Source organism: Streptopelia decaocto, assembly GCF_964273445.1.
Source record: "Streptopelia decaocto genome assembly, chromosome: 4".
Lineage (NCBI taxonomy): Eukaryota > Metazoa > Chordata > Aves > Columbiformes > Columbidae > Streptopelia > Streptopelia decaocto.
This window is the reverse complement of record NC_138658.1, coordinates 69,190,809-69,203,064: the sequence shown is the minus strand read 5'-3', so window position 1 is coordinate 69,203,064 and position 12,256 is coordinate 69,190,809. Positions and strand designations below refer to the sequence as shown.

Here is a 12,256-nt window from a genome sequence, read left to right as displayed (position 1 = left end):
GTTTGAAGACAGGCTGAGAATGAAATTATAACTGAACAATAGATTTCCCAAGCCAAAGGATTCTCTTTGGATAAGGAGCAAAAAAGACGAGTTACTTGAAAACCATCGTAGCTTATTTGTTTGAGTAAAAATTCTAGTTAAAATATCCTATAATGCATTATTTAAGAGCATAAAACAATGTTAATAGGTAAGCTTTTTATAGGTACAATAAAAATGTATAAGCATTTAAAAAGTTACTAAAAGCACACTACTTTAAAAAAGGTCTTAATGGTCACTTGGTAGCACAATAGACATTTAGAAACACTTTAAAAAATCAGTCATTTTCTATCCACACATGCTTTTCTTCTTATTTAAAAAGTGCTGTGTTCCTGATCATTGAAATTAATCATGTTTTCTGATAAAACAGTATCAGATTTTATATTCCAAATACTAATATCCTTGTCTATTATCCTATGTTATTGCCTTCCCTGATGAATAAAATAATCATCCAGCTAGGAACATCACGGTTTTTCCTTTTGCATCTGAAACCTCTAAATGTATAATGAGAGTCTCCAAAATTGCAGATAGGACAGTGCATGGGTAAAAGCTTGGTTCAAAGTTTCAAAAAAATGTGCCTAAAAGTTTTTTAAAATTCCCAAAAGAGCACAAAAGCTGTTAAGCTGTTAGGAAAAAAGACAAAACAAAAAAGATATTTTGAAATGGGATAAATGGAGGAATATGAAAAAAGTTTATAAAATAACAAATAGAAAGATGGTTTATGTTCTGTAACTGAAAAACAATAACTTAATGACTTAAAAATTTGATAAATTCATACTTAATAAATTCATATTTACTAAAACAAAATATTGGTTTACAAGGCATGAAAGGACACACACTGCTATGTAACAAACATGTGGATTTCAAGAAAATTTAGAAATTATGACATACATTATTTTGGGGAAGGACTTTTAAATCTTCTGTTTCAGACCTTGGACTCACCCCCGCAATCAGAGCAAGATGCAGATCTGCAGACAGACAGACCACCCTACTCCAAATCTTACACTTTCCTCCTAAAGCAGCTGCTACTGGCCAAACGGATGGATGTTAGATCCAATTCTTCTTAGAAATCTCTGTTTTTCCTACACTAAAACTGTATGATTTTTAATTTTTTTGATACTACTATTACTACCTGTTATTTAATTGAATCATAGTTTCCCCACAGAAGTACACAGATTCCAGCAGAAGGATTGCCTATGAGTTTGTCATGTAACAAGGTTAAGATAATTTTGTAACATTTTGTAGATTTTTTTTCAAGTTTCTTTTGAAGCTACATTTATAAGGATTTCTAACGTGGTAGTATAAAAGCTACAGCTTAAGATAGATCATGCCTGCATAGATGTGACCTTCATTAATCTACCTCCTTCAGTGTTTCCTTAGCATTTTTACTACAAAAATTCAGCTAACCTATGAAATTTGTTTTCTCAGCAGCTACATCAGGAAGAGCAGGAAGCTGGACAGATGCTTAATTAAAGAGAAGAGAATTTTTGCATGTATCCAAAATGTTTTAAAACATACCATTCTAAAAGGTGACCTACAAAAGGTTTTTATAAACTAAAATGATTTATTTGTGTCAAAGGACACATAAAGGAATACTGAAAAACATGCTACATCATCAATGTTCTTTTTTCGCTGTGATATTTAAGCATATTAAATATACCTAGCTCTTTCTATAAAGAATAAATCATTCGGACTTGTTTTGGCTCACAGTGCATGAAGTGTTCACATAACAGTTCAGCATCTTGTGGGTACATGCAAAATACAGCTTTGTATGCTCGAGGAAATAAAGGATTTTGCTAAGTCACAGCACACCTAGAAATTCAAGGTTATTTGGCCACTTCGGGAAGTGAAAAGCTACACACTGGATGGCGACAGCAGCTCTGGAGAGCTCACAGTGATTTCTGACACAGCAATTTGATGTGGGATGTTTCCTTCTGCTACTGAAAAAACAGCACGTGTCTGTGAAACAAAAATCTTATTCCTCTCAAGCAGAATCCAAAGCCTTTATCTTTTCCTTATGATTCTATTTCTCCAGTATTAGGATAAGGATAAAACTGACAGCCTTGCTAGAGTTAATCCTTTAGAGCAGATCTGCAACCACATACTGGGAATTCTGGGCAGAGTATCAGAGCAATAAGCGTTTACTTGAAAAGCCTGGATAACTGCTAGAGAAGAAAAAGGATTAAAAACAATTCTTTAATTCCTGAAGAAACAGATATAGGGACATAAGATTTCTGCCCAGAATTAAAGAAAATCATCACACATGGCAGCATCACTAACTGGTTTACTGAATGTATTTGGTTAAGCTATGACAGAACGAAGAAGTTGGTTTGGTTAGTCTGTCCTTTTGTATGAATCTGAGAAATGATAAGTAGACAATAAAGTACCAATGCTTGAATCCCTACACACTTTCTAAAAATGCCTCTAGGTTCTTGTGTATAACTAAAACTGAAGCTACTTCCAATAAACAAATAATTTATGATTCATCATGTGATTTCTATCTGAAAAAAATCCAGGTCACACAACGCAACGCTTGTTCCTGGGATGATTAGAGCTGTTTCTTACTAATTAAGTGATCTGTGAAGAAGCAAGCTGAATTTACAGTTCACCAACTCAGAAAATCATTAAGTTGGTTAAAGTGTTTGTTCCTCGAAGAAGATATACAAAACCTCCAACATCCACTGCTATTGAAAAGCAACTGGCATCAAAAAAAATTAGACCATGCCTTGTCCTCTTATTTGCTGGTGGCTCCTCCTTTTCAGGTCATTCATGTCGATCTGGCCCATTGCTGAACCTGTCTCTTTAACTGGGCTCCGGACATGCTGAGAGGCAAAGCTGTGTGTTTGTGGCACAGGTCCAGTGCTGAAGGAACAATAAATTGGTGAGAAAGCAGAATTGCTGGATTCACACCAAATTACTCAATAGTTCTGCAGACTTGTTAAATTTCATTGGCATGTTGTTGGGATATTATCATCTACAATGACTTTCTGAAAAGTCCATTCAGCGCCAGGTAGAACTGAGGTGACACCAGTGCACCTTCAGCTTACAAAGTGATAATTTTTGCGAGAATTGCTACAGGCAGCAATTCTCCTACAATCTGCCAGAATCCTTCTTTCTCACCAAGTTTCCACGCTTCTGCCACTGCCACGATGTGTTAAGCACTGCAAATGACAACAATTGTCCATCTGAGTTCACCGAGCACCTTTCCACTCTCGTCCATTCCATAAATCTTTGTTGCAGCTGCTACTGTGTGCCTTGATCTCAGTTTCTTTGCTATCATCTGCCTGCAGGTAACACTGTGTGGAGGTTCTGTGAATTGCATCGGACAGGTAAAAGCTGGCACTTGAATAATTTTTGTCAGCAGCACAATTTTCAGTAAGCAACTTGGCCATCAGTGACAGAACAGCATCTTAACAGAGATCTGGGTAATACAGAAGAAGTCTGAAGAAATAATTTTGATTACTCATCAATGCCACACGAAATGCAGAGATGTTAACACTGAGGGCAGTAGCTAACCCATGCTAATATCAGCTCCTTATAATACATATTACATTTAATGCTGCTTTTATCCATTTCTGTAAAATTATTTCCAAGTAATTGATTGACTTTTTATTGTCAACAGCGTAAGTTGCTAGGCTGGCATTTGAATTAAAAGATGAAGAAAGACAAAGAGAAAAACGAGACTGCTAGTTGACAGAACAGCCATTGATCGGGCACAGTGGAATACACTGTTTCGTCAAGAGAGCCTCTCCAATGAAGCATCATGAAAATGTGACTTTATTACCTTTCCCTGACTTCCAAATGCAATATCATATGCACAAACGATAACTGAACATGTACTAGCCGTACAAAAATGAAGCTTCACACTGTTGGGTCAGAGCTTGCTCGCAGCTGAACACATTACAGCGTAAGCAAAACGAACGCAGTGCTGTCAGTGGAGAAGGCTGCAAACACACCTGCAAACTAACACTAAAAACTGTAAGACCTTATCTAGAATTTACTTTTCTTTTTTTATTTCCAAAGTAAGGAAGACAAAATGTTGAGTGTTAGCCCCAGCTTGGTGAGGCCTTATAGGATACTGTCTCTCAATGTAAATGCGGAGTTCATAATCACTTTTAAAGCATGTATAAAAGATATTTTTCTTTGTTAATGCTGCTCAAAGTGAAAATCCTGTTTCCAAAATTAGAAGTCCTAATAGGAAAGAAAATGCTTATAAGGGGTGCAGATAGAAGAAAAGATAGTAGTGTGCTATCTTTAGAATGAATATGATCTGATGTCATGATAATAGGAGACTGATTATGTTTCTCACTTTGTAAGAGCTCCCGTGCCTTCCTACTGTTTCAACAACAGCAGCAATTATGTATACATTTCCTTTACACGACATTTATCAAAGAGCTTTAAAAAGGATATTAGGATCATTATTCTGACTTGACTGATAAGAAAATTAAGAAACAGACCATTGAAAAAATAACTAACTGCATGCCACCTGGCTGACAAGTGGAAATACAAATTTTCAAGTTGCCATCCTGTACCCTTTTGGCAAGACCACAGCGATGTTTTCAAATGCCTGAGCCACTGTCCAAACAGGTGAATGTTCACAGAATTTATAAAGGCATTGATTGTACTTTTCTGACAAGCCTGCCTTGTAAGTACCTACTAAATATTACAGCAAGGAGCCATTACTGACTATTAAAGGGTTCTCCTTTAGCAAAGCCATCCAGCTGTTAATGGCTGGCAGAAGTTCAAAATTCCAGTTTAAAACCATCTGCCTCTTTCAGACGTCCTTGCAGTCTTGGTGTTTCCTAGCTGTGAAATTTATGATATGAATTGGATTTTTTAATCCAATTTTAGATTGGATATTATGGAAAATTTCTTCACCATAAGGGTTGTCAAGCACTGGAACAGGCTGCCCAGGGAAGTGGTGGAGTCACCATCCCTGGAGGGGTTTAAAAGACATGTAGATGTGATGCTTAAGGACATGGTTTAGTGGTGGACTTGGCAGTGTTGGGTTTACAGTTGGACTTGATGATCTTAAAGGTCTTTTCCAACCTAAACAATTCTATGATTCTGTGATTCTGTGAATAAGAAGGATGGGCAGTGTATGTCTCTGATGGCTGGTGTAGCCATTCCCGTATTCTTTCACAACACAAGGAGATTCAACAATACTTCACAACATCCATTACCCCCTTAGCCACTTGGTGACACTACTCCTTTAAAACAAATAGTTTTGAGAAAGGACCACTCAAGCAAAATTTTCTGTTGAGAGAAGAAAACACTCACAAGCTTTATCAGATATGGCATTAGTCACAAAAACTTTGGCTTTCTCAGAAATATGACAAAGAACTAGTTACTGAACCTAAAGATCTGTGTGCTGGGTAGGATCTGAAGAAGGGAGCATGTTCTTTGTCCTCTCAGCCATCCACTTGCCTCCCCCAGTAAAGACTGTTGGCTGATTGCCCCAGAAGGCAGCTGCTCTAGTGCTAATCTAACTCAAACTTACACTTGCTAAAGAAATATTTAGCCAGGCCACAGTTGCCAAATTCTAGACTCTTTGTACGACTCAGGCAGCAGAAAAAATTGTAATCAGTGTAGAGAATCTGCCCCAAAATGTACAATGCAATGTGTTATAGTACATAATCTGACATTTAATACATAAATGCATCATTGTCTCGCTGCACGCAATATCTTCACCAAAGAACCAGTTCAGATTTATACTAGACAACCACATGTTTGTATCTTTTTTTGGTCATAGTTCACTGCTATTTTGCTCAAAAAGTTGCAAAAACACTTTGATTTTTCAGATGGGAGTCACCCTACCTTTGGATTGAACACATACAACTTAGGTTTGTAATTAGAAATTACATTTTGACACACTGATCAAATAAGACAACACTGCTGTGTGTAAATGATATACACACGAGCACAGAGCATTTACAGGAGTATTACATTTCAATAATATTGTAATATGTAATATTACATTATGTATAATTACATACAATATGTAATATTATATTCCATATCATTGTAAAGTTTATTTGGAAGGCCAAACCCTGTTATTTTGTACCGACCTAAACTCCCACTGAAGACCCCAGTACAAAACTGCCACAGCTCAGTGTTTATTATTTCTGGATGGATAACAGAAACGCTGACATTCTGCACCACCCGCTATCTCTGCTTTTATCTGAACTTCTACTGCAAAAATTCCTGTTCTACTTCATTGTTCACTACAGCATTGCAAAAGATGAGAATCCATCTTGTTCGTGCCTTTTTTTCTCCATGTTTGCTTTCAAAGTATCTTTCTACAGCAGCAAATAATAATGCTCACTCTCTGCAGCATCCCCTCCATCCTTTATTACAGGAAAAGTAGACTTAATTATTTCATAAAAATCTTGAGGACATTCTATGATCACCTACCCAGCTATGAGCAGTTACAACAGAAGAGAATCATGATGATCTAGCTTCTCTTTAGTAAAGTCATCTATACAAGAATTTAAAAAAATGTGCATTTATTTCGCTTGAGCACTGATTTCCTGATTCCTGTTTTTTTTCCCCAGCCCATTGAATGTTCAATCCCCATTGTACAATACACTCAAAATACAGGAAGGATATGATCAGTGGGCTTGATTTCAAAGACACAGAACTACCACTGAACTAGATCTGACTGAATTTAAACGGCCCCAGGGCACTTCATCGCCTTGGGATGGATTTACAGATCCAACCATTTAAGCACAAAGATATAACTGAATGTATAAAACCATCCCACAAGTCCTTGCTTGTTAAAAGATTCAGAGGCACACATGACATTTCTACAGCTGCTTAAAATGCCAAACCCACATTCATTTCAACTAATTTTGTTTTAAAGTCAACAGGTTTGGAATCATTCATTACTAACCTGGCTGTTAAAGTTGGAGAAACCACAACAGCGGTAAAAATCTCCACCATAGCCATTTTACAAAGATCGGCTGCAGATCCTATGAAAGAAAGTGATCCGGTTTTAATTTAAAGCATGCAAAAGGAAAATGTTCTTCTTGGAACTATGGTACAGGAATGAAAAACATCCAAGGATTCTGAATTATAAGAATTGGCAAAACTAGCAGATTTGATTTCTGTAATATGTGAAACTTATAATAAGATTAATAAATAACAAACTGAACAATTACACATTAACTAAAACCAGAAAATAATTATACAAAATTGTGTTAATTAAAGGTCAATGTTATCAGTCATGGCCATGAGTTAAAAAATTATTTTTTATAAAAAATGTCTGAAATTATCAAACTCTATATTGGAATTACAAATTAGAACATTGTTTCAGAGCTACGTTTACATTTGGAAACTTAATTTTATGCATTTTCATATTTCCCTGTGTATGTAATACATATGTATATGCATTACATTACAGTGTTAAGAACAGTGGTGCATGAAACAGTGTCATGTTATATAATAGATTATGTATTTCTAGTGATCAAGAGACAGAAAGATTGTCCAGGCCTCCAGTTTGGTGAGAGGGTCTGTTCTGAACCACGCAACAGGGTTTTAATACATTTTACATAAAGATTTATCAGACAAAATACAGAAACAATCCCTTAACCAAAGACTGGAAGCCACAATTGTCCTTGTCTCGTCGGTTATACTAAATGTACTTGAACACAGACATCTTCCTTTTTGCACCCTCTAACTCAATGGATCTTTTTTCCAAATGGTTCAACTCCCAGGGAAGGAGACGGAGCAGCCAGGCAGGGAAATGGTGAGGGTGCTCTGCTGGGAGATGTGAGAGAATATCTATGAGACTGAGGAGACACACTTACCATCTCTTCTTTCTTCATGGCTTTCTGTGACAAACTGCCTCCTCTGAACCCCATACTGAGACTCTGCTTTACTCACTGACTATATCAAGTGCAGATCCAAAGCTGATTACTGAGATGTCTGTGTCTAATTGAGGGTTCCACCCCAACTACCTATCTTGTTTTCTTGTTCAAATGATGTGACAAACTGATTCAATACAATGCAAAAAGGGACACATTGATATAGAAGGTAAGGAAGGATGTTTCACCAAAGGTCAGGTAGATGTCTTCCAAGTGACTGGGAGAACAAAATTATATAACTGAGCATTTCATCCACCACAATACTATGTGTATTCTTCGTGAAACAATGTGAAGTAATAAAACAGAACTCTCAAAATAAAAAAAAATTCTTTTTTTCTGAGATGTGATTTTTAGAGATGTACCATTTAGAATACTTTAAAATAAAAGAATTATATCCTTGGCTTTGCCACAATTTTGTAGAATCTTAATTGATACAGCATACTTCAGAAAAAGTATTTTGATTATATTTTTCTGACTAGCTCTGCAGTCCTTGTTTAAAACATTCCTTAATGTTAATATGGTCAAATAACATAACAGTGCAGATGCGGGTGGATGGCGCTCCATTATCTTCCCAGTGCCTTTGGAACTTAGAAACCAGCAAACTCCCAGACTAGAGTTCTTCCAGCTACATGTGACAGTTTTCATGATTAATGATATCTTAATACAACACATACTTTGTTCTATAAGGTTATCCAGAGCTGAATTGTAAGTGACAAATATTACACTGTACATTGGTTAAAACTATTGAACTGGAAAATATTCAAAAAGAGAAAAAACCCTACAAAAGACCAGTGGCAAATCCAGTTGTAGGAAGTTCAAGCTGGAACTCTGTGTTTCAATATTGTCATGCATCAGAAGACTTCTGCTAACATAGCCAAAATGCACACTGCTTAAATTAATAAGACTATTCCATACAAGTATTATATAATCCACATATATGCAGTTTAGTACACTGTGATAAAATGTTTTAGCACAATTAGTACATTTTTACAGTCTTTAAAGATTATCTCAGAGATGAAATCCTGAAATTAAAAAATCCTTGTGGTCTAGAAGGAAATTTTTAATAAAATTTGGGAATACTGAATACTTTAGAGTTTTCAATCCTTGGTTCATCACACCTTCTAATATTGCATGTTTTGAATAACAGTTAGACTATTTTTCACCAGATTTGTCCTCCACTATTTTTTGAACCACCAATGAAATATCATAATCTCATTATTGTGGGTTATGATACCTATAAGTGAGCATTTTGTACACAGTCCTGTGACAGCTCTGCCACAGCTCCAAGCTCTTTGGACAGATGGACATGAGCAAGTGCTGCTTGGAAAGTCACGTCGTTTTATTAATGCTACACCATACGCTCAGCAGGACTCGCTGTTGAGCTCAAGCGTTTGCCTCCAACGGGAGAAGTTGCTGGATGGAAGGTGGTATGGACGTGCCCAGTGCTACAAACATGCAAGCTTTGATGCAGATTTTATAAGGATATTTTAAAATTTTACATTTTGGAGCTTAAAAGAGCAACATAGTACAACTATTGTTCAAGCAACAGGGTGTATATCAGAATTCCAGATCTGTACATATTCTTGCAGACACAATACTTAAATTCAGTTACGAATTATAAGGAGGGTCAAACATGTCATACATACTTCCTATTTTTTAAATGAAACATTAAAATGAATACTATCTGAAGAAGAAAAACAAACAAACAAACAAAACATAAATGACCCTTCCAAAAGGAAAATTCAAGTCACTTTACAAAGAGCAGCCCACTTCCATGCCTAGAAAGCACTTTTTACCTGCCTGTAAATGGTACACTTCCAATATAACTTAATGAAAACCCTTTCAGCATCATCCATTTAAAGAAATAATTCTTCCAGGGACAGCTTGGTAGGAGGGCTCTCAGCTTTGGACTGACAGCTCAGTTTTGATTTTTTCTTTAGGTGGCTAAATTCTGTGCAAGACTGAGCCCCAAGTGATTTAAACAGAGTATCGGATTAACTAACAGTCAAGCACTTTATCCTGATTTTTACATTCCCAACCTATATGGCAAATTTGCAATGTTTTTCTGTGAAAAAAACACATTTATTCTTGCCCCCTACAGAATTATGTTTGAATGTTCCTTACAAAGAATGAGTTGGATTTCAAAACAAATAAGAATAATGCACAGTTCTTGTAATATTTTGTATTTCTTAAACTAAAGCTATCTGACAAAATAAACGCTAGAGTCTTTAAGCAGCAAAATCACAGAAACCCTTTCAGGGTAATAAACTATCAAAGCAACCAGAAAGAATAATGATTTAAGATGATACTTCTGAAGCACATCTGAGTTCTAGATATTTTTTTCTATACATAGTTTGTATCTATACCTATATTTAACTATCACAGAGCATTATAGTGTCTTAGAACATTGTGTTTCATGATACTGTTTACTGGGAATTTTAAAGGTAGGTAGAATGCAGCATTTAAACTTCTCTTTTACAGTCGAACTCATGCCTCAGTAGTCTACTCTAGTATACATGTAGTAGAATATTCATTCTTTTGAGATGAGCTGTCGTCCATTAAAGGCAAGCACAGATAAAGAGATAGGTAGGTAAGCAGGAAGGTGGGCAGGCATTTTTTTACCTTGAACAACAAAATTGACGGCCTGCCTCTCCGCTTGAGTGCGTAGCTTGTAATCCTGTGCATTGATATTAGCCAGCGGTCTTTTACGTCCCATTATGGAAACCACATAACCTTGTAGGATTCAAATAGAAATTAGTATTCTCAGAGTGATTAAAATTAAATTTCAAAAATTATTTTTGAAGATAATATAGATTTTTGTAATTACATGCTGCCTGAGTAAATTTAATACTTTGCCCTCTGAAGATAGTCAGAGCTTCTCTTACTTAAACCTCAAATGCTTATTGTATTTTTGGTCTAAGAATTATTTCATTCAGAGAATTGGTACATGTTACACAACTAAAACTTCTGTTCATTAAAGCTGTATTTTCATTAGGAATCTCTACTGATATACCAGCAAACTCTCTCTGTGGGAGATGAAACTATAAATACCTAGCAGAATTAGCTATCTATTAGCAGCCATAATTAGGGATTTCCATGCAATGAATAGTTTACTTGGGAAAAGGAAAGAAAAATCAATTTGTAGAGTAATTAAATCACTAATTAATATTTCTCAAAATTATCAAATAGAGTTTTTTTAGGAAAAAAAAAAAGTTTTAACTTTTTTTTCCATTTTCTTTATGTGGTATTTTCCTGTCCCTTTCCCCCACAATACATACCCAGACTTATGTGCAGGGGCTGAGGATATCTATGCTGAATTAATACAGCTTTCTGCAAATTATATAGGATATTTTAAAATTTTACATTTGGGAGTATTTCCTGTATTTCCAGGAGCGCTGATACCAAAAGTACCAGTTTTGGAACAAGGAGATTAATTATCTGGAGGTTCGGGTATTCTTTGGCAAATCAGTCTTCCCAATTTAACTGAGATTTGCCATGATGAACAGTATCTAAAGATTAAAATCTTGAAACATTGGATTCTCAGGGAAAAAATGAATTTACTATAATATCCTTAACCTTGTGCGGTGTGTTTCCGCAACAGAATCACCCTTGCAATACTCATAGCGGATTAGCATCCCCAAACATCTTTCTTATAGTTGTGGCAGAGTTTGCTTTGGTGGTCAAAGATTAATCTGCAAATACTCATTTAAATAAGGTCTTAATGTAGCCTTTTTAATATGTTAATAATTTCATTTAAAAGCGATATAATAGTGTATATACTATAACAAAAATATACTCATCACAAATTAATATTATTTATATGCTTATGTCTACATGGAGTATAGGACATAATATTCAATGCAGGGGTGTAAAGCTCATTTTCACCGGGGGCCACATCAGTCTTGCTGTATGTAGGAGTAATTAGATTTATACAGTCCTAAAACTACATTCAGTCCTTTGAAGGCAACCGCGAGGCTGATGTGGCCCCAGTGAAAATGAGTTTGACACCCCTGCATTAAATAATATCATTCGGGTGGGTGCTGTTCACCTTCAAATTGCAGATAAGTAAAGTTACATTATAATTAGCTCACTAGGTTGGAATGTTTTTGTTGGAAAGATGGAATCTGAAGTGGATTAACAAGAAAAATATTAAATAATGTTGACGCGCTGCAGATTTTTTTGAGCTTGTGCAACCAAAACAGATTGTTCTTCTGCCATTAATGGTTAAAACAGTGGTTGATAGATGGGAGTAAGTACGAATTAGACAAGTGTGTTTCAATGCCAATCAAGGACAGTAGTTATGACACTCTTGTCGACTAAACTCGCAAGCCTGATTTTTTTATTACAGAAGTCTG

At 35.7% G+C, this 12,256-nt stretch overlaps 1 protein-coding gene across 1 annotated transcript in view; it reads right to left on the bottom strand.

Moving 5' to 3' along the window:
• The window catches only part of POLN (DNA polymerase nu), a 104,946-nt gene that overhangs the window by 19,403 nt on the left and 73,287 nt on the right, over window positions 1–12,256 (bottom strand). The window contains exons 20-21 of the mRNA XM_082052182.1: window positions 10,524–10,634; window positions 6,929–7,007 (exon numbers count right to left, since the gene is read on the bottom strand). Coding sequence (XP_081908308.1) covers window positions 6,929–7,007; window positions 10,524–10,634 — 190 coding nt within the window. The remainder of the gene's footprint in view (window positions 1–6,928; window positions 7,008–10,523; window positions 10,635–12,256) is intronic.